General features: G+C 46.8%; 1 protein-coding gene and 1 pseudogene across 1 annotated transcript; both read right to left on the minus strand.

Annotated features, from left to right (window-relative positions):
• The window catches only part of LOC138786596 (zinc finger protein 850-like), a 55900-nt pseudogene that overhangs the window by 27028 nt on the left and 1692 nt on the right, over positions 1-27180 (minus strand).
• Positions 1317-3140, minus strand: LOC138787582 (uncharacterized). The gene is made up of 4 exons (XM_069964929.1): positions 2996-3140; positions 2842-2909; positions 2058-2745; positions 1317-1393 (listed from the first exon to the last, which is right to left on the minus strand). Exons 1-4 carry the CDS (start codon positions 3078-3080, stop codon positions 1317-1319), a joined length of 918 nt encoding a protein of 305 aa, XP_069821030.1. The 5' UTR covers positions 3081-3140.

Below are 27180 nucleotides of genomic sequence, written 5' to 3' on the forward strand. Positions count from 1 at the left end.
GACTGACCTATAGAATAATGGTATCATGTCGCTTTTACCATATAGTGCATTACATAGACACAGGAACCCCCCAAACGTTACCATATTGCATTCTTTTTTGCAATTTCACCAATTTATATCTTCATAAATAATATATTTGGTATTCCATCATACATGTTATGGTAAAATGAAAGACGCCATTACACAGTACAACTATTCCTGTAACAAATAAGCACTTACATGGCCTGTAGATAGAAAACAGACAGTGCTGGAGCTCTTAGATGGGGAGGAGGGAAAAACGAAAACACTAAGATCAAAATTTGCGCGGTCCACTGGGTCATTTTGGGCCTGGTCCTCAAAGGGTTAAACATATTGCAGACATGGAAAGTTACTCTTTTTTATGTAACATAATAAGAATGATCAGATCTGTTCCCATCCACAGGAAGCGTCAGGGAGAAGAATCTAGAAGCTGGAGGCCGGGGAGATGATGTCCGTAGTAGGAAAAGTAACGGAAACTCTTCTCAAATAAATAACAGGACTACTGACCCCCTACATACCGATAACCTGTTTGAAAGATGGCGATCAGACAATGACCGGTTCTTCAGCTGCTTTTTGTCTTTATTACATGGAACGATAATCGGGTGAATCTGCAGATTATCACTCCGTGTAATAGAGCCCTAAGTGTCCGTATGTTCATATAGTTCATGCAGGTAACGTGTAACTGAGCGTGTATACACAGCACCAGCATGTAGTTCCCGCACAGACTGCCCCAATACTGTATTTGATGGGTAAGTTAAAGTCTATCGGTTTGGAAAATTTAATGTGTAACTGGATTAATAATCGTACCCAGAGAGTGGTGGTCAATGATTCCTACTCCGAATGGTCCCCGGTAATAAGTGGTGTACCCCAAGGGTCAGTACTGGGCCCTCTTCTGTTTAACTTGTTTATTAATGATATTGAGAATGTAAATAACAGCAATGTTTCTATCTTTGCAGATGACACCAAGCTTTGTAGTACAGTACAGTCTATGGAGGAAGTGCAGATGTTACAGGATGACTTAGACACACTGAGTGTTTGGGCGTCCACTTGGCAAATGAGGTTCAATGTGGATAAATGTAAAGTTATGCACCTGGGTACTAATAACCCGCATGCATCATATGTCCTGGGGGGAGTTACTCTGGGTGAGTCACTGATAGAGAAGGATCTGGGTGTACTTGTAGATAATAGACTACAGAACAGCACACGATGTCAGTCAGCTGCTTCTAAGGCCAGCAGGATATTGTCATGCATTAAAACAGGCATGGACTCTCGGGACAGGGATATAATATTACCGCTTTCTAAAGCTTTAGTGCGGCCTCATCTGGAGTATGCCGTTCAGTTTTGGAACCCGATTCATAAAAAGGATGTTCTAGAGCTGGAGAGGGTACAAAGACGGGCAACTAAACTAATAAGGGGAATGGAGCATCTTAGTTATGAGGAGAGATTAAAAGAATTACATTTGTTTAGTCTGGAGAAGAGACGTTTAAGAGGAGATATGATTAATTTATTTAAATATATAAATGGCCCCTACAAGAAATATGGGGAAAAGATGTTCCAGGTAAAACCCCCTCAAAGGACAAGGGGGCATTGCCTCCGCCTGGAGAGACAAGGGTCAATCTCCGGAGGCGACAAGCCTTCTTTACCATGAGAACTGTGAATCTGTGGAACAGTCTACCACAGGATCTGGTGACAGCAAAAACAGTAGAGGGCTTCAAAACAGGGCTAGACAAGTTCTTAGACCAAAATAATATAAATGCATATGTATAGGACCTATCACCCCTCCCCCTTCCCTGTATCCATCCCCTCCTTGGTTGAACTTGATGGACATGTGTCTTTTTTCAACCGTATTGACTATGTAACTATGTATAAACGATTGGTTCATATAGTTTATGCACAGCCGATCCTGGTTGCTGTATCTGCAGAGTGGGTAACATGATCATACATAGTACATAGACGACAAGATGGTCACTATAAATAGTTACAGCCGGTGACTGAGGAGAATGTGTGACTGTTCTCTGCATTTAGTGGTCACTACTCACCTGGGCGGTTACCTGTAGTGATGTCCTCCTTATACTGCTCATCACTGCCATATTCTGTCTCTTCTTTCACCCTTATGTCTGTATAATTAATAGGGATTAGATCCATTCTTGTAGTTATGTCCTCCTTATACTGCTCATCACTGCTTTCATCTGTCTCTTCTTCTTTTACTATTAGGTCTTTAGCATTAATAGACTTCAGAAACTTCCCTGTAGTGATGTCCTCCTTATACTGTTCATCACTGCTGTCATCTGTCTCTTCTTCTTTTACTATTATGTCTGTAGCATTAATAGACTTCAGATCCTTCCCTGTTGTGATGTCCTCCTTATACTGTTCATCACTGCTGTCATCTGTCTCTTCTTCTTTTACTATTATGTCTGTAGCATTAATAGATTTCAGATCCTTCCCTGTAGTGATGTCCTCCTTATACTGCTCATCACTGCTGTCATCTGTCTCTTCTTCTTTTACCATTATGTCTGTAGCATTAATAGACATCAGATCCTTCCCTGTTGTGATGTCCTCCTTATACTGCTCATCACTGCTGTCATCTGTCTCTTCTTCTTTTACCACATCTTTTACCACATCTGTATCATTAATAGATTTCAGATCCTTCCCTGTAGTGATGTCCTTATACTGCTCATCACTGCTGTCATCTGTCTCTGGAGCATTAATATTGTTCTCATCTTCCCCCTGATTCATAAGATGTGAGAGAAATATTGTAAAAGTCATCAGACAGTAGGAGAAGTCAGGTGGGATGTACAGATCATAGGGAACATCTCCATCTACCTGATCCTGATCCTGTGGGAGAAGAGGACGGGGACATCTCTCTGGTGCTGTTCTCTTACTGGATCTGACTGGAGGGAACACATACAGAGACTGAACTCATTCTTTCCATCCAGATAATACAGAGAGGAGGTGTGTATATAGTCCTGTCTATTACCTGCTGATGGGAGGGGCTGCTGATCCTCCAGCATCACATCCTTGTACTGATCCTTGTGTCCTTCTACATACTCCCACTCCTCCATGGAGAAATAGACCGCCACGTCCTTACACCTTATAGGAACCTGACACAAACAATGGTCACACAGTCACTGCATAATATCCAGAACAAAAGGAACAGTCAAACAGGTGTAAAGAGATTGTACATCCTAATTAAAGGGGTACTCCAGGCTGGGGTTATTTTTTTGTGTATGGATGGGGAGGGGGTGGATATAGACGCCGTCGGTCACTTACCTCCCCGGTTCCAGCGCCGCGTCCCAGATTGCACTGCCCCGTTCTCCCGTCCGGCTGCCGCTTCCTGGTCTGAGCTGCGGCCTGAGACGTGACTTCTAAAGGCAGTTCAGCCATTCGGCGGTCGTAGAGGGGTCCCGCCTCAGCCGCTGAATGGCTGAGCTGCCTTGAGACATCACGCCTCAGGCTGCAGCTCAGACCAGGAAGCGGCAGTGGGAATGGAGAATGGGGCAGTGCAATCTGGGACCCAGTGCTGGAATCGGGGAGGTAAGTGACTGGCGGCATCTATATCCACCCCCTCCCCGGCCATACATGGAAAATACTCCTAGCCCGGAGTACCCCTTTAAGTGAAAGGGGAAAATAGTATTAGTCTTACTGGTAAAACATTTTCTCCAAAAGCTTCATGACGGTACCACAGGAGTTAACTCTAGGGACAGGAAAAGCACAAACAGGAGAGGTTAAAAGCCCCTCCCCTTCCACTAACACCAGTGCTTTGTAACCATTTCTGAGCACCACGTGAGTATTTTATTCAGCAATACAATATAGGGAGGGATATTGGTGCCGTCGTGAAGGTTTTGGAGAAACAGTCTTACCGGTAAGACTAATACTATTTTCTCCCCTAACCTTCACAATGGCACCACAGGAGATTAACTATATTATCGCTTCCCAATGGTCCAGGAATAAAATTTTCACCTTAAAGGGGTTGTCCGGGATATTTTAATAAACTAGCATTGTATTGATTTTGGTGGATGTTGCATATTCTACATACACTTCTATTTTTTTATTTAGAGCATTTACTGTCTTCTCAGGCTCAGTCACATGACCGCTCTGCCTGTGTTTTCTTTACTTCCTGTGATGTCACGTTCCCTTTCTGTTTCCTGTTCTTGCCAGTAAGGGAACAGTGAGTCATCAGGTGGGCGGGGTTATGCATCCACATTTCTTTAGCCACACCCCTTACATCTGAGCCCAGAAGAAACTGCAGCGGTAAGGGCAGCATGACAGACTACAATCTCTGTACAGCACTGCAGCATAGGTTGGAGCCAGGCCCGCTTCTGCCATGAGGCAGACTGAGGCTTCTGCCTCAGGCGGCAGCTCTTGGGGTCCTGCAGGGGGCGGCAGAATCTTCTCTGCTGTCATTTTAGTGAAGTTTAACTTCGCTAAAATGACAGCAGCCCCGATCTAACAGTGCTGAGTGCAGTGGTGTCCCCAGGCATTAAGATCCGGGGCCAGTGCCCCAAACAGGAAGTTCACTGCCCCGAATCTTTTGCCTAGGGAATCACTGTACTGCACTCTGCACTCCGGGGCTTGGTGCATCCGGCCACCGGGTCCTGTGCTGAGTGCTCAGCTCCCTCCAGTCTATTCAGAGGGGGGGAGGGGGGGGAGTGACGGAGGATTCAGCAGACCACCTGCTGAATGACACTTATCTGTAGAGTATGTAGAGAGAGGGAGAGAGAGAGAGCCCCTGCGCTCCCCCCTCCCTCTTTCCTGTCACTGTGAGGAGAAGCTGCTCCCTTATCTGGACGCCGCGCTGAAGATGACCTCTGACCTCCCTCTCCTGCCGGGATCTCTGTGACTGCACCACCTCTGTAAGTATACAGCACACTATCACTGATATGAGGTGTAGTGGGATGTTCTGCAACAGCTGAGGTGTAGTGTGATGTTCTGCAGCAGCTGAGGTGTATGAAGAGGTTCTGCAGCAGCTGAGGTGTAGTGTGATGTTCTGCAGCAGCTGAGGTGTAGTGTGATGTTCTGCAGCAGCTAAGGTGTATGATGAGGTCCTGCAGCAGTTAAGGTGTATGATGAGGTTCTGCAGCAGCTGAGGTGTATGATGAGGTCCTGCAGCAGCTAAGGTGTATGATGAGGTTCTGCAGCAGCTGAGGTGTATGATGAGGTTCTGCAGCAGCTGAGGTGTATGATGAGGTTCTGCAGCAGCTGAGGTTTATGATGAGATTCTGCAGAACATCATAATACATAATGAGAAAATAATAAGATTACTAATAGCTGAGGTATCGACGTGAGAATACGTGAGAAAAGTTCCTACACAAATTATACTAGTATCGGGGGAGGGGGGGGGGGCGCCATTTTAATTTTCGCCTCAGGCAGCAAAAAAGCTAGAATCGGCCCTGGTTGGAGCTATAGCTATAACAGTAAATAATGTAACTATGAGGGGGTGATTTATCAAAACTTGTGCAGAGGAACAGGGAAGCAGTTGCCCATAGCAACCAGTCAGATTCTAGGTTTCATTTTCCAAGGCCTTTTTAAAAATTAAAGAAGCAATCTGATTGGTTGCTATGGGTAACTGCTCCCCATGCCCAGGCTTTGCTAAATCTTCCCGTATAGTGTTACTATTGTAGTGTAAAGATGTACAGTGTTAGGGCAGTGCTGCCGCTGTGTGTAATATAGAGAGGAGAGGAGACTTCACCTCATGGCAGTCACCATTTTATGTATTTCTTGCTGAGGTAACAGAATCCTGCCTCATAGAACCCCACCTGTAGTATGGCTAATGTAGTGTATATGTAATCCAGGACTACAACTCCTATCATGTACATGTGTGCTGGGGCTTGTAGTCCTACAACAGACAAAGAGTGAAAAAACTAGTTGATTTCATAACCAGGGCCGGCGTTAGCACCCGGCTAACTAGGGCAAATGCCGGGGCCCACAGCTTCTCTAGGGGCCTAGTCCCCTCTGTTACTACATTTTTTTTCTGTTAGTAAAAAAAGAAAAAAAAAAAAGTGTAGTAACACAGGGGACTGGGCCCCTAGAGGCCGCATGTGTCAGTTAGGGGGCGCTAATACATACTGGAGTCCCCGGGCACGTGTCCCTGCACAAATCTTCCCTACAGCCGATTATGAAGGAGAAGGACCTTTGAGTAGGAAGGAGAAGGACCTTTGATGATGTCGCGGGTCATGTGATCGGACACCTGACCTGATAGAGGGCAGAACGGTAGGCTCTGTAAACTGATAGTCTTCTGTATGTGCTGGTGCTTCTAGTTGTTTTGTATATAGAGGTCCTGCAGTGATATATCTATCATATGTCATACAGTATATATATATATCACTGTAGGACCTGCTACAGCTCCTGCTATGTGTGTGTGTGTGTATATATATGTGTATATATATATATGTATAATCACATGCTGGTACTGCTAGTTCTGTATACAGCTCCTGCTCTGTATATATATATTCCTGTCACTTTGTCTGACTCCTCCAGAGTCCTGACTACCGTAGAGATCAGGAGATACGGAAGGAGAAATATATGCAGCAGCCGCATGTTTCTTCTGCCGCAGATCTTTCTTCGCCTGTCTCTCCATGATTTGCTTCTCAATGGGGCCCGCCGAGGCTCTGTCGCCCAAGGGCCCACAAAAAGCTGGAGCCAGCCCTGCTCATAAATAAGTAATTGGCAGACACTGAGCCACCATGCTGCTCAAAAGACACTTGTAGTAATACAGACAATTCCTGCCTATGGGTAGAGTGGGTGGAGCTAGATTCAGAGAGGAGGGGGTGGAGCTACAGGCTTGCAGAGCTGTGATGTCATTGCTGACCCCTGTGACCTGGATGTAAACAAACACCACATAAAGTCCAAAAAGCAGAAACAGAGCAGGAGGACCAGTAAGAAAAAGGCGAATAAAATGTTAGCGAAAACCACTAAGGGAAAGGGACAGATTACAAATTATTCACATTTCCAATAAGAAAAAAATGTTGGACAACCTCTCTGATAATCTTTGGAGTGTTACAGAATGGTCATAAGACAACGAAAGATGATACCACCATGGAAACAAATCAGGATCGGTATGACACTATTCTGTCCCTCTGGAAAAGACAGTAAGGGTCACGGTCACGCATAGTCAGTGTGAGGGTCCCCGATTTGTCTTATCTAAGATTATGGCCACAGGAAGGCCGTCTTGTAGAACAGGAACTTGAGGCTGTACTCCAAAATAGGTTTGAAAGGAAGACGATTAAAGGGGTACTCCGGTGTATCGTGGCGCTCCGGTCCCCGCTGCCCGGCCACTTTCTGATCTCTGACGCGGGCTCGAGACGTGACGTTTCAAGTCCGCTCAGCCAGTCAGTGACAGAGGCGGGATCCCACCTCCTTTACTGACTGGCTGAGTGGACTTGAAACGTCACGTCTCGAGCCCACGTCAGAGACCAGGAAGCGGCCGGGCAGCGGGGATTGGAGCGTCACAATACGGGACCCATCGCTGGAACCAGGGAGGTGAGTGGACGTCGTTGCCCTAAGCCACCTCCTCCCGTCCAGATCGGAAAAAAGCCCCTGCCGGAGTACCCCTTTAAGGCCTTCAAGTACAATGTTAAAATCCCAAGGGGAATGTCGATTTAAAGTAGGATTACTGTTTAAAAGCGTTCCTCATGTGTTCTAAACACATCTATGATTTATGATAAATATAGTGATAAATAGCAGATGATATATGATATAATGATAAATAGCAGATAAGGTTGCAACATGCACTTTAAGAGTGGCCGATTTGAGACCTTCAGATATATCCTAGAAGAGAATGGCCTCCTATTCTTCTAGACTGTAGAAACCTCTGCTCCTTAACATAGACTCAGGATTCCGGTTCGACATCTTGAGTGAGAGATCTTGAGAGATCCGGATGGAACTGGTCCCTGATGAAGTAGAAGGTGAAGGCTCCAATCCAAAAGTGAAAGAGCCCAGAGAGCTCAAGGACCCGTTTCCGCACAAGGCCTAACTATACCTTCTGGCCGAAAATGGTACCTGATGGTCTCCCCGTCAAGATTTCCTGTAGTGTCCCAGGAATGAGCCGAAGATAAAGAAATGTATATAAGAATGAAAATCAAGGCTGTTCAAGTACATCCACTGCCACCAGATTGTCTCTTGGAAAGAACTTCTATACCTCATTGTTCTGACAATCAGTGAACAAATCAGAAGCAGACCTAATTGAGGAATAAAATCCTTCTTGAGACACCCTTCATTCGTGAGAATGGGTTGACTGCTACGATAAACCATGTAAGATATAAGATATGTGGCTGTTAGGGATAAATATGTCGCTCCCCCTAGGTGAAGATCCAATCTGAATGGACTGAAGCGCATACCGCTCTGCACTGTCCTGGTGTCTCAGATGTGCCACAGCGGTACTGTTGTCCAATAGGATGTGAATCGTTAGAATCTAGATATTCCTCGCCTACTGTAGGGCAACCCAACTGCCTGCAGTTCTTTAAGGCCTGAGGACCTTGCTGCTGTCCCCGCTGCAGCCATCCTTCATGCCGCCCCCCCTCTGCCGCGTCATCAGCTGAGCATACCTAAGCTCAGCCAATCGCGGCTGAGCAGCTGATGACGCGACAGAGGGGGGCTGGCATGAGGGACGGCTGGAGCGGTTCGGCCGGCCTCCTGAAGATGTTGTCATTGTCCCAAGATGGCGGCCAGGGTCGACAGTAATGCGGTGAGTATAATGCACCACACTTTTTTTTTGGGGGGGGGGGGGGGAACACAGGGAAGGGGGCCATTCACATAAATAACACACATTACAAAGTTGTATAACTTTGTAACGTGTGTTGTTTAGTTTAGTGCACTACCCCTTTAATCTGAGGGGAGAGAGGACATTATTACCTAGCAATCCAGAGGATCCCCAAATATATTTTGGGTGTCTGGGTTGAGATCCAATTTCTGATTGTTTATCGGCCATTCCCAGGAGAGATCATCACTGGCTGTCGTTATAGTCTCAACACCTTCTATGCGGAATCTGTCAAAGGAAGAAAACTCAACCAGACAGGCGGAAATATTTATCCCAAACCGATGAAGGTAGGGAATCAACTCCCCCATAAAACTGGAGAAGATGCAAAAGGGCTGAGGAAATCCCGAAGGAGAGAGCGCTGAATTGATAATGCTGGACACAACTAATACAAACCACAAACCTGTAAGTCGATGAACGCCATCATAGTATCCTATAGATAAAGTGGTGTAGTGAATTCCATGTTGATTCCTCTGTATCAGACAAAATTTGATGGTTTCAGGTTCATACTAAGCCTATATGGTTCCGTTCAGTTACTAAGGACCAGCTGTCTTGGGTGACACACATCCAAGCCTCCTGAACTTCAGAATTTTTTTTTTTAAAGTGCCTTATGGCAGAAAAGGTAGAACCCAATTCCTGGCAACCATACTGACCGTCACTGCTGAGAAATCAACCAAGGCGGCTAAGGAATCGCTGAATCGCTTTATTTTGACGGTCGCCTCTGATTGATTCCCATATGTACTGCACAAGAACACATGTAGCAGCAACAATACTCTCAAGAGAAAAGTAACAGTCTATAAGACTTCTACAAATCCCCATGGCCTCAGTTGAAGAGCCTACAAGTGACAAGGTGATTAATAGTAACTCTAACCACCTGGGTGTCCAAATCCCATTCTTCCCGAGTTTTGTTAATCATCAGTGACGAGGGCCTGAAAGGTCTCCTGAAGAGGGAACTAGCTTCCTCTTATTAAAGGAGAAGTTCGGCCAAAAGTATTTTTTTATATGTTATTAAGTTAGACAAATTCTTAATGTACATATGGGAAAGGCACATATACTGCTATTTCCCTTAATTTATTAGATCATGGAGACTTCAAATTCTGTAAAATACCGTGACGTCACGAATCAGGTGTAAATCCAATGGAGTGTCAAGCAAGGGGTGCACTATATATAGAATCCAATGAGTACCATTGACTTCTATATATAGTGCGCCCCTGCTGGACACTCTATGGAATCAATGGCTGTCTATGTAACACGTCTGTATGCACACATATACACTGTACTACTCCCCCATCACCTGCTCATAGTATGAGCAGATTGATGGGGGGGGGTTGTACCAGGGCCATCCCCAGCACCAATCCAGCCCCCTGCTGCCTCCACATATGCTCTGTACTACTTCCCCATCATCTGCCCATACTATGAGCAGATGATGGGGAAGTAGTACCAGGGCTATCCCTTTCGCCCTCGATGCCGCCCCTGCACTTCACCTGATCCTGGAGCCACATATGCCCTGGTACTACTTCCCCATCATCTGCTTATACTATGAGCAGGTGATGGGGAAGCAGGACCAGGGCTATCCTCATCACCACCGATGCTGCCCTTGCTTTCGCTCGTACACTGCATACCTTCGCTGGCCGCAGCTCCAGCGGGTCCGCTGCTGTAATTGAGGCCCCGGTCCCAAGGAGGAAGTAGGCCTGAGACCGGGGCCTCAATTACAGCAGCAGACCCGCCCAGCACGCCGGAGCTGCGGCCAGCGGAGGTATGCAGCGTACGAGTGACAGCAGGGGCGGCATCAGCGGTGATGGGGATAGCCCTGGTACTACTTCACCATCATCTGCTCATAGTATGAGCAGATGATGGGGAAGTAGTACAGATCATATGTGGCGGCAGCAGGGGGGGCGGATTGGTGATGGTGATGGCCCTGGTACTACTCCCCCATCATCTGCTCATACTATGAGCAGATGATGGGGGAGTAGTACAGTGTATATGTGTGCATACAGACATGCTACACAGACAGCCATTGATTCCATAGAGTGTCCAGCAGGGGCGCACTATATATAGAAGTCAATGGTACTCATTGAATTCTATATATAGTGCGCCCCCTGCTGGACACTCCATTGGAATTACAACTGATTCGTGACGTAACAAGTATTTTAGAGAATTTGAAGTCACCCTGATCTACTAAATTAAGGGAAATAGCAGTATATGTGCATTTTTTTTAATAATTAATGTGCATTAGGAATTTGTCTAACTTAAAATGGGAATCAGAGGCGACGGTCAAAAATAAATAAATGAATAAATAAATAGGTTCCCTTGGGAGCACATAATTGATCGTCTTTGCTTTTCAGCGATTCCTTAGAAATAACATTAAAAAAACTTTTGGCCGGAGTTGTCCTTTAAAGACCAGTAAACAACTCATCTCCAATAAATCGCACCTCTTGTGTATCCTCCATGCCCAGTGGAAGTCTGACAGACGGTAAGATCAAATGGGAAAAAATATTCCCTAGACTCTGTGTATCAAATCTGATAAATTACTGGTTTCAAATAGTTAAAGACTAAGGTGAAGACAGCACGCAGAGTAATTATATACCACCCTGAAAAGGTATAGGGAAGAGGAGAGAGAGATAGAAAACTGGTACAGTCCGTTCTATACAAAACGCCCAACCACTACACCGCAGCACGACCAGTGCAGGACCAGTGCACATACAAAGGAGAGGTCCAGAGGTTGCAGTAACAGAAAACTCTCTGCGCGCCCGCGCCATGTAAGGGATAGTGTGAAGAGAACCAGCGGGCCATCCCTTACCCAAGATCCGAAGATCAGCCAGCCGCCTCCCTGGGAAGGAAGGAGGTTAAACCCCAATTGATTCCTGCTGGTAAGAGGAAAATAAATCTTCAAACAGGGGGATCTTCTCATGTTCACCATGGATCCCCCACCTCTCGTGCCTGCCCTACAGGGAAAGGGAAAGCACTGGTGGTAGTGGGAAGGGGAGGGGCTTTTAACCTCTTGTGTCTGTGCTCTTCCTGTCTCTAGGGCATGAGGTAACTCCTGTGCTGCCGGCATAAAGGTGAGGAGAGAAAATATCGTAAATCAACACATATGGAAAAAGACTCAGAGGCTAAAATAACCTAAAGACATATCATAAGCTCATAACACTGGTATAACCCCGAGAGCCGCACTCACCGCCACACAGTATAACATAGAGCAGCATAACATCATATATATATAGTGTATATACATATAGTATAGTATATAAGTATACAGCTCCGCCACACACCACTCCTCCCCCCTGTATACAGACCCCACACACCAGTCCTCTCCCCTGTATACAGACCCCACACACCAGTCCTCTCCCCCTGTATACAGACCCCACACACACCAGTCCTCTTCCCTGTATAAAGACCCCACACACACCAGTCCTCTCCCCCTGTATACAGACCCCACACACACCAGTCCTCTCCCCTGTATACAGACACCACACACCAGTCCTCTCCCCCTGTATACAGACCCCACACACATCAGTCCTCTCCCCCTGTATACAGACCACACACACCAGTCCTCTCCCCTGTATACAGACCCCACACACACCACTCCTCTTCCCTGTATACAGACCCCACACACACCAGTCCTCTCCCCCTGTATACAGACCCCACACACCAGTCCTCTCCCCCTGTATACAGACCCCCCCACACACCAGTCCTCTCCCCCTGTATACAGACCCCCCCACACACCAGTCCTCTCCCCCTGTATACAGACCCCACACACCAGTCCTCTCCCCCTGTATACAGACCCCACACACCAGTCCTCTCCCCCTGTATACAGACCCCACACACCAGTCCTCTCCCCCTGTATACAGACCCCACACACCAGTCCTCTCCCCCTGTATACAGACCCCACACACCAGTCCTCTCCCCCTGTATACAGACCCCACACACCAGTCCTCTCCCCCTGTATACAGACCCCACACACCAGTCCTCTCCCCCTGTATACAGACCCCACACACCAGTCCTCTCCCCCTGTATACAGACCCCACACACCAGTCCTCTCCCCCTGTATACAGACACCACACACCACTCCTCCCCCCTGTATACAGACCCCACACACCACTCCTCCCCCCTGTATACAGACCCCACACACCAGTCCTCTCCCCTGTATACAGACACCACACACACCAGTCCTCTCCCCCTGTATACAGACCCCACACACACACACACCAGTCCTCTCCCCCCTGTATACAGACCCCACACACCAGTCCTCTCCCCTGTATACAGACACCACACACCAGTCCTCTCCCCCTGTATACAGACCTCCCCCACACACCAGTCCTCTCCCCCTGTATACAGACCCCACACACCAGTCCTCTCCCCCTGTATACAGACCCCACACACCAGTCCTCTTCCCCTGTATACAGACCCCACACACACACCAGTCCTCTCCCCCTGTATACAGACCCCACACACCAGTCCTCTCCCCTGTATACAGACCCTCCACACACCAGTCCTCTCCCCCTGTATACAGACCCCCCACACACCAGTCCTCTCCCCCTGTATACAGACCCCACACACCAGTCCTCTCCCCCTGTATACAGACACCACACACCAGTCCTCTCCCCTGTATACAGACCACACACACCAGTCCTCTCCCCCTGTATACAGACCCCACACATCAGTCCTCTCCCCTGTATACAGACCCCACACACCAGTCCTCTCCCCTGTATACAGACCCCACACACCAGTCCTCTCCCCCTGTATACAGACCACACACCAGTCCTCTCCCCTGTATACAGACCCCACACACCAGTCCTCTCCCCTGTATACAGACCCCACACACCAGTCCTCTCCCCCTGTATACAGACCCCACACACCAGTCCTCCCCCTGTATACAGACCCCACACACCAGTCCTCTCCCCCTATATACAGACCCCACACACCAGTCCTCTCCCCCTGTATACAGACCCCACACACCAGTCCTCTCCCCCTGTATACAGACCCCCCACACACCAGTCCTCTCCCCCTGTATACAGACCCCCCACACACCAGTCCTCTCCCCCTGTATACAGACCCCACACACCAGTCCTCTCCCCCTGTATACAGACACCACACACCAGTCCTCTCCCCTGTATACAGACCACACACACCAGTCCTCTCCCCCTGTATACAGACCACACACCAGTCCTCTCCCCTGTATACAGACCCCACACACCAGTCCTCTCCCCCTGTATACAGACCACACACCAGTCCTCTCCCCTGTATACAGACCCCACACACCAGTCCTCTCCCCTGTATACAGACCCCACACACCAGTCCTCTCCCCCTGTATACAGACCCCACACACCAGTCCTCCCCCTGTATACAGACCCCACACACCAGTCCTCTCCCCCTGTATACAGACCCCACACACCAGTCCTCTCCCCCTGTATACAGACCCCACACACCAGTCCTCTCCCCTGTATACAGACCCCACACACCAGTCCTCTCCCCCTGTATACAGACCCCACACACCAGTCCTCTCCCCTGTATACAGACCACACACACCAGTCCTCTCCTCCTGTATACAGACCCCACACACCAGTCCTCTCCCCCTGTATACAGACCCCACACATGAGGGACGGCTGGAGCGGTTCGGCCGGCCTCCTGAAGATGTTGTCATTGTCCCAAGATGGCGGCCAGGGTCGACAGTAATGCGGTGAGTATAATGCACCACACTTTTTTTTTGGGGGGGGGGGGAACACAGGGAAGGGGGCCATTCACATAAATAACACACATTACAAAGTTGTATAACTTTGTAACGTGTGTTGTTTAGTTTAGTGCACTACCCCTTTAATCTGAGGGGAGAGAGGACATTATTACCTAGCAATCCAGAGGATCCCCAAATATATTTTGGGTGTCTGGGTTGAGATCCAATTTCTGATTGTTTATCGGCCATTCCCAGGAGAGATCATCACTGGCTGTCGTTATAGTCTCAACACCTTCTATGCGGAATCTGTCAAAGGAAGAAAACTCAACCAGACAGGCGGAAATATTTATCCCAAACCGATGAAGGTAGGGAATCAACTCCCCCATAAAACTGGAGAAGATGCAAAAGGGCTGAGGAAATCCCGAAGGAGAGAGCGCTGAATTGATAATGCTGGACACAACTAATACAAACCACAAACCTGTAAGTCGATGAACGCCATCATAGTATCCTATAGATAAAGTGGTGTAGTGAATTCCATGTTGATTCCTCTGTATCAGACAAAATTTGATGGTTTCAGGTTCATACTAAGCCTATATGGTTCCGTTCAGTTACTAAGGATCAGCTGTCCTGGGTGACACACATCCAAGCCTCCTGAACTTCAGAATTTTTTTTTTTAAAGTGCCTTATGGCAGAAAAGGTAGAACCCAATTCCTGGCAACCATACTGACCGTCACTGCTGAGAAATCAACCAAGGCGGCTAAGGAATCGCTGAATCGCTTTATTTTGACGGTCGCCTCTGATTGATTCCCATATGTACTGCACAAGAACACATGTAGCAGCAACAATACTCTCAAGAGAAAAGTAACAGTCTATAAGACTTCTACAAATCCCCATGGCCTCAGTTGAAGAGCCTACAAATGACAAGGTGATTACTAGTAACTCTAACCACCTGGGTGTCCAAATCCCATTCTTCCCGAGTTTTGTTAATCATCAGTGACGAGGGCCTGAAAGGTCTCCTGAAGAGGGAACTAGCTTCCTCTTATTAAAGGAGAAGTTCGGCCAAAAGTATTTTTTTATATGTTATTAAGTTAGACAAATTCTTAATGTACATATGGGAAAGGCACATATACTGCTATTTCCCTTAATTTATTAGATCATGGAGACTTCAAATTCTGTAAAATACCGTGACGTCACGAATCAGGTGTAAATCCAATGGAGTGTCAAGCAAGGGGTGCACTATATATAGAATCCAATGAGTACCATTGACTTCTATATATAGTGCGCCCCTGCTGGACACTCTATGGAATCAATGGCTGTCTATGTAACACGTCTGTATGCATACATATACACTGTACTACTCCCCCATCACCTGCTCATAGTATGAGCAGATTGATGGGGGGGGGGGGGGTTGTACCAGGGCCATCCCCAGCACCAATCCAGCCCCCTGCTGCCTCCACATATGCTCTGTACTACTTCCCCATCATCTGCCCATACTATGAGCAGATGATGGGGAAGTAGTACCAGGGCTATCCCTATCGCCCTCGATGCCGCCCCTGCACTTCACCTGATCCTGGAGCCACATATGCCCTGGTACTACTTCCCTATCAGCTGCTTATACTATGAGCAGGTGATGGGGAAGCAGGACCAGGGCTATCCTCATCACCACCGATGCTGCCCTTGCTTTCGCTCGTACACTGCATACCTTCGCTGGCCGCAGCTCCAGCGGGTCCGCTGCTGTAATTGAGGCCCCGATCCCAAGGAGGAAGTAGGCCTGAGACCGGGGCCTCAATTACAGCAGCAGACCCGCCCAGCACGCCGGAGCTGCGGCCAGCGGAGGTATGCAGCGTACGAGTGACAGCAGGGGCGGCATCAGCGGTGATGGGGATAGCCCTGGTACTACTTCACCATCATCTGCTCATAGTATGAGCAGATGATGGGGAAGTAGTACAGATCATATATGGCGGCAGCAGGGGGGCCGGATTGGTGATGGTGATGGCCCTGGTACTACTCCCCCATCATCTGCTCATACTATGAGCAGATGATGGGGGAGTAGTACAGTGTATATGTGTGCATACAGACATGCTACATAGACAGCCATTGATTCCATAGAGTGTCCAGCAGGGGCGCACTATATATAGAAGTCAATGGTACTCATTGAATTCTATATATAGTGCGCCCCCTGCTGGACACTCCATTGGAATTACAACTGATTCGTGACGTAACAGTATTTTAGAGAATTTGAAGTCTCCCTGATCTACTAAATTAAGGGAAATAGCAGTATATGTGCATTTTTTTAATAATTAATGTGCATTAGGAATTTGTCTAACTTAAAATGGGAATCAGAGGCGACGGTCAAAAATAAATAAATGAATAAATAAATAGGTTCCCTTGGGAGCACATAATTGATCGTCTTTGCTTTTCAGCGATTCCTTAGTAATAACATTAAAAAAAACTTTTGGCCGGAGTTGTCCTTTAAAGACCAGTAAACAACTCATCTCCAATAAATCGCACCTCTTGTGTATCCTCCATGCCCAGTGGAAGTCTGACAGACGGTAAGATCAAATGGGAAAAAATATTCCCTAGACTCTGTGTATCAAATCTGATAGAGCAGAGAAGCCTATAGATAAATTACTGGTTTCAAATAGTTAAAGACTAAGGTGAAGACAGCACGCAGAGTAATTATATACCACCCTGAAAAGGTATAGGGAAGAGGAGAGAGAGATAGAAAACTGGTACAGTCCGTTCTATACAAAACGCCCAACCACTACACCGCAGCAGGACCAGTGCAGGACCAGTGCACATACAAAGGAGAGGTCCGGAGGTTGCAGTAACAGAAAACTCTCTGCGCGCCCGCGCCATGTAAGGGATAGTGTGAAGAGAACCAGCGGGCCATCCCTTACCCAAGATCCGAAGATCAGCCAGCCGCCTCCCTGGGAAGGAAGGAGGTTAAACCCCAATTGATTCCTGCTGGTAAGGGGAAAATAAATCTTCAAACAGGGGGATCTTCTCATGTTCACCATGGATCCCCCACCTCTCGTGCCTGCCCTACAGGGAAAGGGAAAGCACTGGTGGTAGTGGGAAGGGGAGGGGCTTTTAACCTCTTGTGTCTGTGCTCTTCCTGTCTCTAGGGCATGAGGTAACTCCTGTGCTGCCGTCATAAAGGTGAGGAGAGAAAATATCATAACTCAACACATATGGAAAAAGACTCAGAGGCTAAAATAACCTAAAGACATATCATAAGCTCATAACACTGGTATAACCCCGAGAGCCGCACTCACCGCCACACAGTATAACATAGAGCAGCATAATATCATATATATATATATAGTGTATATACATATAGTATAGTATATAAGTATACAGCTCCGCCACACACCACTCCTCCCCCCTGTATACAGACCCCACACACCAGTCCTCTCCCCCTGTATACAGACCCCCACACACCAGTCCTCTCCCCTGTATACAGATCCCCCACACACCAGTCCTCTCCCCTGTATACAGATCCCCCACACACCAGTCCTCTCCCCCTGTATACAGACCCCACACACACCAGTCCTCTCCCCTGTATACAGATCCCCCACACACCAGTCCTCTCCCCCTGTATACAGACCCCACACACCAGTCCTCTCCCCCTGTATACAGACCCCACACACCACTCCTCCCCCCTGTATACAGACCCCACACACCAGTCCTCTCCCCCTGTATACAGACCCCACACACCACTCCTCCCCCCTGTATACAGACCCCACACACCAGTCCTCTCTGCTGTATACAGACCACACACACCAGTCCTCTCCCCTGTATACAGACCACACACACCAGTCCTCTCCCCTGTATACAGACCACACACACCAGTCCTCTCCCCTGTATACAGACCACACACACCAGTCCTCTCCCCCTGTATACAGACCCCACACACCAGTCCTCTCCCCCTGTATACAGACCCCACACACCAGTCCTCTCCCCTGTATACATACCCCACACACCAGTCCTCTCCCCTGTATACAGACCCCACACACCAGTCCTCTCCCCTGTATACAGACCCCACACACCAGTCCTCTCCCCCTGTATACAGACCCCACACACACCAGTCCTCTCCCCTGTATACAGACCCCACACACCAGTCCTCTCCCCTGTATACAGACCCCACATACCAGTCCTCTCCGCTGTATACAGACCCCACACACCAGTCCTCTCCCCCTGTATACAGACCCCACACACACCAGTCCTCTCCCCCTGTATACAGACCCCACACACACCAGTCCTCTCCCCCTGTATACAGACCCCACACACCAGTCCTCTCCCCTGTATACAGACCCCACACACCAGTCCTCTCCCCCTGTATACAGACCCCACACATCAGTCCTCTCCCCCTGTATACAGACCCCCCACACCAGTCCTCTCCCCCTGTATACAGACCCCACACACCAGTCCTCACCCCCTGTATACAGACCCCACACACCAGTCCTCTCCCCTGTATACAGACCTCCCCCACACACCAGTCCTCTCCCCCTGTATACAGACCCCACACACACCAGTCCTCTCCCCCTGTATACAGACCCCACACACCAGTCCTCTCCCCCTGTATACAGACCCCACACACCAGTCCTCTCCCCCTGTATACAGACCCCACACACCAGTCCTCTCCCCTGTATACAGACCCCACACACCAGTCCTCTCCCCTGTATACAGACCCCACACACCAGTCCTCTCCTCCCATCTTACTGTGGATATTGGAGTTTCCTTCCCTCTGTTTCTCAGTATACAGGAGTATATAGTTCGGTAGTTTCCTGCTTCCTGTAACCTCAGCACAGCCCCGCCCCTTCTGCTGACCTCACAGGAGACAATACACTCCACATCTACTCTGCTGTGCTGGATGAGCTGAAGTGATGTGTGTGCAGCAGAGCTGTGTGTGTGTGTAGTATATATCCCTGCAGCAGAGCTGTATGTATGTAATGTACATGTAGCTGAGTTGTATATGTGTAATGTACATGTAGCTGAGCTGTATGTGTGTAATGTACATGTAGCTGAGCTGTATGTGTGTGTAATGTACATGTAGCTGAGCTGTATGTGTGTAATGTACAGGTAGCTGAGCTGTATGTGTGTAATGTACATGTAGATGAGCTGTATGTGTGTAATGTACATGTAGCTGAGCTGTATATGTGTATTGTACATGTAGCTGAGCTGTATATGTGTGTAATGTACATGTAGTAGAGCTGTATGTGTGTAATGTACATGTAGCTGAGCTGTATATGTGTAATGTACATGTAGCTGAGCTGTATATGTGTAATGTACATGTAGCTGAGCTGTATGTGTGTAATATACATGTAGCTGAGCTGTATGTGTGTAATGTACATGTAGCTGAGCTGTATGTTTGTAATGTACATGTAGCCGAGCTGTATGTGTACACAGTAGCGCTGTATATGTGTTATATATATATATATATTATATATATACACATACACAGTATATGCTCTGTGATGTGGCCAAAAAGTAAAATAAATCTCTTGTGACAAGAGACAGAATCCTCCCTGGTGCTTTGTGGGTGACCTGAGGATGAGGATCGCCAACGTCCACGATTGGGTATATACACTCACCGGCCACTTTATCACCTGTCCAACTGCACGTTACCACTTAATTTCTAATCAGCCAATCACATGGCATGTAGACATGGTCAAGACAATCTCCTGCAGTTCAAACCGAGCATCAGTATGGGGAAGAAAGGTGATTTGAGTGCCTTTGAACGTGGCATGGTTGTTGGTGCCAGAAGGGCTGGTCTGAGTATTTCAGAAACTGCTGATCTACTGGGATTTTCACGCACAACCATCTCTAGGGTTTACAGAGAATGGTCCGAAAAAGAAAAAACATCCAGTGAGCGGCAGTTCTGTGGGCGGAAATGCCTTGTTGATGCCAGAGGTCAGAGGAGAATGGGCAGACTGGTTCGAGCTGATAGAAAGGCAACAGTGACTCAAATAGCCAACCGTTACAACCAAGGTAGGCAGAAGAGCATCTCTGAACGCACAGTACGTCCAACTTTGAGGCAGATGGGCTACAGCAGCAGAAGACCACACCGGGTGCCACTCCTTTCAGCTAAGAACAGGGAACTGAGGCTACAATTTGCACAAGCTCATCAAAATTGGACAGTAGAAGATTGGAAAAACGTTGCCTGGTCTGATGAGACTCGATTTCTGCTGCGACATTCGGATGGTAGGGTCAGAATTTGGCGTCAACAACATGAAAGCATGGATCCATCCTGCCTTGTATCAACGGTTCAGGCTGGTGGTGTCATGGTGTGGGGAATATTTTCTTGGCACTCTTTGGGCCCCTTGGTACCAATTGAGCATCGTTGCAACGCCACAGCCTACCTGAGTATTGTTGCTGACCATGTCCATCCCTTTATGACCACAATGTACCCAACATCTGATGGCTACTTTCAGCAGGATAATGCGCCATGTCATAAAGCTAGAATCATCTCAGACTGGTTTCTTGAACATGACAATGAGTTCACTGTACTCAAATGGCCTCCACAGTCACCAGATCTCAATCCAATAGAGCATCTTTGGGATGTGGTGGAACGGGAGATTCGCATCATGGATGTGCAGCCGACAAATCTGCGGCAACTGTGTGATGCCATCATGTCAATATGGACCAAAATCTCTGAGAAATGCTTCCAGCACCTTGTTGTATCTATGCCACGAAGAATTGAGGCAGTTCTGAAGGCAAAAGGGGGTCCAACCAGTTACTAGCATGGTGTACCTAATAAAGTGGCCGGTTAGTGTATATATATATATATATATATATATATATTGTAGGGATCTTCCCAGGGGATGGTGTGTTTGGACACAGTTCAGGCAGCAAACTTGGACTTATAAAACAGCTTTGGTGTTTATTTGTAGCATAAACAGTCCAGCAAAATAAATACAGCAACACTGTGCTTTAAGAATAAAACAAAACAAAAAGTCCTGCCCGTCTGGGCGCTTACTAATACACTGGTCATCTCTCTGGCACTTCAGTCGGCAGTATTGCGGGGTGTGAACAGGCCCCAGCAGCGACGGTCTTCCCAGCTCTCACCAAACAGACCACGCAGGCTGTTTACTCCTGTCTGAGAGCAAGGACCTGTCCACTGAGCACACCTTTTGCCTTCTCAGGCTGATTGGGATCAGAGCTCACCTGATCCCAAAACCCATACTGGATCGGGGGAAAGGAATGGCAAGTCCCACTACCAAAACCTACCTGCCATTCCATGTAAGTCCAGGCCCGGCAATAATAAATAATAGCTCAGCAGCATAACACTGCTGAGCACCGATGCCTCCTGGACTTACCATCTCACGCTATGTATTAACCTGGGTGAGATGTACATCCCCTTGAGCACTTTTCCCGTCACATGTCCACAATATATATATATATATATATATATATATATATATATATATATACATACACACACACACATACACAGTATATGCTCTGTGATGTGGCCAAAAAATAAAATAAATCTCTTGTGACAAGAGACAGAATCCTCCCTGGTGCTTTGTGGGTGACCTGAGGATGAGGATCGCCAACGTCCACGATTTGATATATATGTCTATTCACTAGAGATGAGCGAACCTGGAGCATGCTGGAGTCCATCCGAACCCGAACGTTCGGCATTTGATTAGCGGTGGCTGCTGAAGTTGGATAAAGCCCTAAGGCTATGTGGAAAACATGGATATAGTCATTGGCTGTATCCATGTTTTCCAGACAACCTTAGAGCTTTATCCAACTTCAGCAGCCCCAGCTAATCAAATACTAAATGATCGGGTTCGGACGGACTCAAGCATGCTCGATATTCACTCATCTCTACTATTCACATATGTGGACTATTTTTAAGAATTATTTTTACAAATTATGTTTAAAGTATGATTATTATTATTTTCATTTATGTTTATTTGCACTAGGTATTGGTTATACTCACCAGAATACTGTCAGATTTATCCATCATGCGGGTGATATTCATTCTCCTATGAGTTAGAGTTTTAATAGAATTAAGCAAATACTTTAAAGGACAACTCCGGCGAAAATTTTTTTGGGCTTATTTAACACACATTACAAAGTTATATAACTTTGTAATGTGGTTAAATACCCGGTCTGGCCCCCTTCCCCCACTTTCCGACCCCCGACCCCCCACCCCGGAAGTTAAAGAATATATACATTACCTATTACGGTCGTCACGGTCCTCTTCTCTGGTGTCGGGTGATGTCAGAGCTGGGGGCGGTCCGGGTCTTCTTCCTCCTCGGCGTCTTCATTGAGAGTGAATGGGAGAGAAAAGGCTGCTGGTGCACATGCGCACCAGCAGCCTTTTCATTGGCTGGAGCGCATCACATGGCTTCCAGCTTGCTCAGCCCTGATTGGCTGAGCTTGCTGGAAGCCATGTGATGCGCTCCAGCCAATGAAAAGGCTGCTGGTGCGCAAGCACGCTGGCAGCCTTTTCTCTCTCATGGACCTGGAAGAAGGAGACATCGCTGGACGGCGGACGCAGGTGACGGTGAGGCGGACGGCGGCCGAATGGAGTGGCGATCGTCACCGGAGGGATGGTGAGTATGGTGTCTGTGTGTATCTGTGTTTGTTTTTTTTTGGGGGGTCCCGCCGGAGTTGTCCTTTAATGATTTTCTATATGTAAAAATGTATGCCTAGATCATAATTTATTTAGTTTTTTATACAATATTATGGTAGGAATTTGCTTACACGTTAAGATGGGGATTCACTGTGTATATATACCCTTTGTTCCCCTGTCTTTGGGCCCTATTACACGGAACGATTATCGTGCGAAAAATCGTTACATCGGGCAAATTTAAACGATAATCGTTCTGTGTAATTGCAGGCAACAATCAAAAAATCGTTCGTATGTCTTTGATCGTTGATATAGATCTGAACCTAAAATTATCGTTAATTGTTCGCTGTAATTCCGCATTCGTTCGCTCAAGTTCTGCATTTGTTCACTAATCGTTCAGTGTAATAGCACATTGTCCATTGTTTTTCTGGGATCAGAAGAAATAAACGATCATAGTAACAATCGCAATAACGATCATAGTAACGATCGTAACTAACGATTATCATCCTGTGTAATATGGGGAACGATTTCAGGTTAACGATAAACAATCTCGTTTGCGATCGTTTATCGTTGGTCGTTAAAAATTGCTCAGTGTTATGCTGCGTTTACACGGAATGATTATCGTACGAATTTGCACGATAACGATCAAATTCGAACGATTGTACATGTAAACGCAGCGAACGATCAAACGACAAGCGAGAAATCATTCATTTTGATCTTTGAACATGTTCTTAAATAGTCATTCGCAAAAAATTTGCAGATTGTTCCGTGTAAACATTCGTTCACCGATTTTACTTATGTGCGATATAGGCTTAAGCGATCGCAAAACGTATATTTTTCCGTCTAAACGCTGATCGTTATAAAAATAAAACATTAATCATACGATCGGGCGAATTATCGTTCCGTGTAAACGCAGCATTCTAGGACCCTTTCTTGTGCCAGTAACTTGCTGCCAAAACCCGGCAGGGTGTGTTGCCTTGGGAACCTCCCTCAGCAAAAGGAAGAAGAGCCACAACAGCCTGTGCAGGCCCTGCTGGTGATGCTTGAGGGTCTGTGTTTGACACCTTCACCAGAAGCAGAAGCTATCCATCCAGCTCCCGAATCCACCTCAACAATCCCTTCTACTTCTAAGGCACTCCCCAAGTGGGCAGACACTATCTCAACTTTTGCTTTATCAAAAAACACAGAGAAGGGGTCGGCACCAACCCTATTGGTGTGTAAGGGCCCTATTCCACAGTAACGATAATCGGCCGAATTGGCCCGATTATCGCTCGGTGGAATAGAGAGAATGATCAGCCGATGATCGTGTCATCGGCTGATCGTTCATTTAGGGCCAGACCAAAAATCATCGTTCCCCCACCGCGCATCGCTACGGTTGAATAGCGGTGTGCGGCGGGCGACTGACGATTTGAGAAGCAGCAGCATACATTACCTGTCAGGTCTTGTGCTCCGCTCTGTCTTCCCCCCCAGGTCCCACGCGCTCTAGCTTCAGAATGGCCTGTCAGCTGACGGCCAATCTTTCTCCAAGAGGTTTGATAGAGGACTCAAGCCTGGATCCATTAAAGTACAAATAGCAGCCCTTTCGGCCCTTCTAGGCTTACGTCTGCTCCAGAGTATGGAAATCAGGAATTTTGGAAGGCTGTAACCAGGTTGAGACCTAACTTGGTAAGACAGGTGGACACTTGGGACTTGTCCGTGGTGTTGAGACGCCTATGCGTGATTTCTTTGATTATGCCACAAAAGTGCTGGATGAAGGTGGTGCTGTGGATATCGCCTATCTGGACTCCAGCAAATCCTGTGATACAGTTCCCCATAAAAAGCTGATAGAGAAGTTGGAGAAAATTGGTCTAAATCCCTGGATAGTTCAGTGGATTTGTGGTTGGCTGAAGGATAGATATCAGAGGGTTGTGGTGTATATTCCGAGCAGAGACTGGTTACAAGTGGTGTTCCACAAGGGTCTGTTCTGGGTCCTATTCTTTTTCATATGTTTGTAAGTGACATAGGAGAAGGTTTGGTAGGTAAAGTTTGTCTGTTGCTGACGACACAAAAGTGTGCAATAGGGTTGATATTCCTGGAGGTGTCAGTAATATGGAAAATGATTTAGCTTTGCTAGATAAGTGGTCCAAACAGTGGAAATTGAAGTTCAACGTTTCCAAATGTAAAATAATGCACTTGGGGAGGAGGAATCCTCTATCCGAGTATGACATCGGCAGTACTGTGTTGGAAAAGACTTCAGAAGAGAAGGATTTAGGGGTAGTGATTTCTGACAGCCTTAAAATGAGTCACCAGTGCAACCAGGCGGTGGGGAAAGCAAATCGTATGCTGGGCTGTATAGCTAGAGTAGGAAGAGAGAGATTGTGATCCCGCTATATAGAGCTCTGGTGAGACCACATCTGGAATACTGTGTCCAGTTCTGGAGACCTCATCTAAAAAAGGACATTGATAAAATAGACAAACATATATCTATCTTAAGATAATAAGAAAGAAAATACTAAAAGGGTAGACAAGATGGACCCAGTGGTCTTTTTCTGCCGACAATCTTCTATGTTTCTATGCCTTTATCCATTTGAACCCCTGGAAGAAACAGACTACAAATTCCTTTCATTTAAGGTTGCCTTTTTATTGGTAATTACGTCTGCCAAGAGGGTAGGAGAACTGCAAGCACTTGGCTCCACTCCTCCTTATGTCATATTCTCCCAAGATAGGGCAGTGGCTGCCAGCTGGGCCGAGCGTGCCTCTGTGCCACTGGAGGATATATGCCAGGCGGCGACCTGGTTATCTCTCTCAACCTTTGTAAGACACTACAGGTTGGAGTCGATTTTTTCAGCAAGAACAACCTTTGCAAGATCTGTACTGTCTGCATCTATAATTAATAACCCGCCCAATGAGGAACATACTTGCTAATTCCCCATATGTTGTGATGCCAATGGGACGTAAGGGAAGCGAAAATTATTATGTTAATTAGTTTTTTTCCTGAGACCCATTGGCATCACAAGACACCCTCCCTATGATTGTTCTTTATAATTTAACGGAGGTGTGTGGGGAGGTGGGGCCTATTTATACTTCCTGGAGGAGGGAAATAAAGATTTACTTTATTATTTCATTAAAATATTCCTTTGTCCCAGGGGCTGGCAGGGGCGCTAATACCCCATATGTTGTGATGCCAATGGGTCTCAGGGAAAACAAATTAACATAATAATTTTCGCTTTGCTAGACCCAAGGGATTCCCCAGTCACTCAAGATGAGGAGGGTTTCACTAAAAATGCTGAATCTAATCCCCCCCACACACACACTCGTTGCGGGTAGTAATCTAGATTTAGGTAATTGGGACATTAGGTCGTTAATTTATCCCATAAGGTAATTGAGGTCGTTAGGTCGTTAATTTATCCCATAAGGTAATTGAGGTCGTTAGGTCGTTAATTTATCCCATAAACCCCCTATAATATGGATAAAGAACAGTGGCTAGCATTGCAAGCTCTAAAAAAAAATGTGAGGATATAATCGTGAAGAGTCCTAATGACCAGAGATTATTATATTACTAATGGTGGTTTTACACGGAACGATGTATCGTTCGAATTTGCACGATAACGGTCGAATTCGAACGATAATTGCAGGTGTAAACGCAGCGAACGATCAAGCGACGAGCGTTCTCAAATAGTCGTTGATCGTTCGCTAAAAAATTCGCAGATCGTTCAGTGTAAACAGTCTTTCAACGATTTCACCTATGTGTGAGATAGGCTTAAACGATCGCAAAACGAATATTCCGTACGATGTATCATTCCGTCTAAACGCTGATCGTTATAAAAAAAAAAAAAAAAAACCTTTAATTCAAAATCGTTAATCGTGAGATTGGGCGAATTATCGCTTCGTGTAAAACCACCATCAAGCCCATAGACAATTGGATGATTCTACCAATTATCAAAAACTAAGGGTCCATTTACATGATTATCTGCCAAAGATTTGAAGCCAAAGCCAGGAATAGATTTGAAAAGAGGAGAAATCTCAGGCTTTCCTTTATGACCTGATCTCTGTTTATAGTCCATTTCTGGCTTTGGCTTCAAATTTTTGGAAGATAATCTGTCAGATAATCTTTGTGTGTAAATGGACCCTAACTACAAATCTCACAAATAAAATCTTGGGAAAACTACA

This window comes from Dendropsophus ebraccatus, chromosome 3 (assembly GCF_027789765.1).
Source record: "Dendropsophus ebraccatus isolate aDenEbr1 chromosome 3, aDenEbr1.pat, whole genome shotgun sequence".
NCBI lineage: Eukaryota > Metazoa > Chordata > Amphibia > Anura > Hylidae > Dendropsophus > Dendropsophus ebraccatus.

Excerpts from the sequence above, each read along its gene's own strand:
- LOC138787582 (XM_069964929.1), bottom strand. The coding sequence starts at position 3,080 with ATGGAGGAGTGGGAGTATGTAGAAGGACACAAGGATCAGTACAAGGAT. Across the intron at positions 2,910-2,995 it reads GCAGCCCCTCCCATCAGCAG|TCAGATCCAGTAAGAGAACA; the intron begins GTAATAGACAGG and ends TGTTCCCTCCAG. Across the intron at positions 2,746-2,841 it reads TCCCACAGGATCAGGATCAG|GGGGAAGATGAGAACAATAT; the intron begins GTAGATGGAGAT and ends CTTATGAATCAG.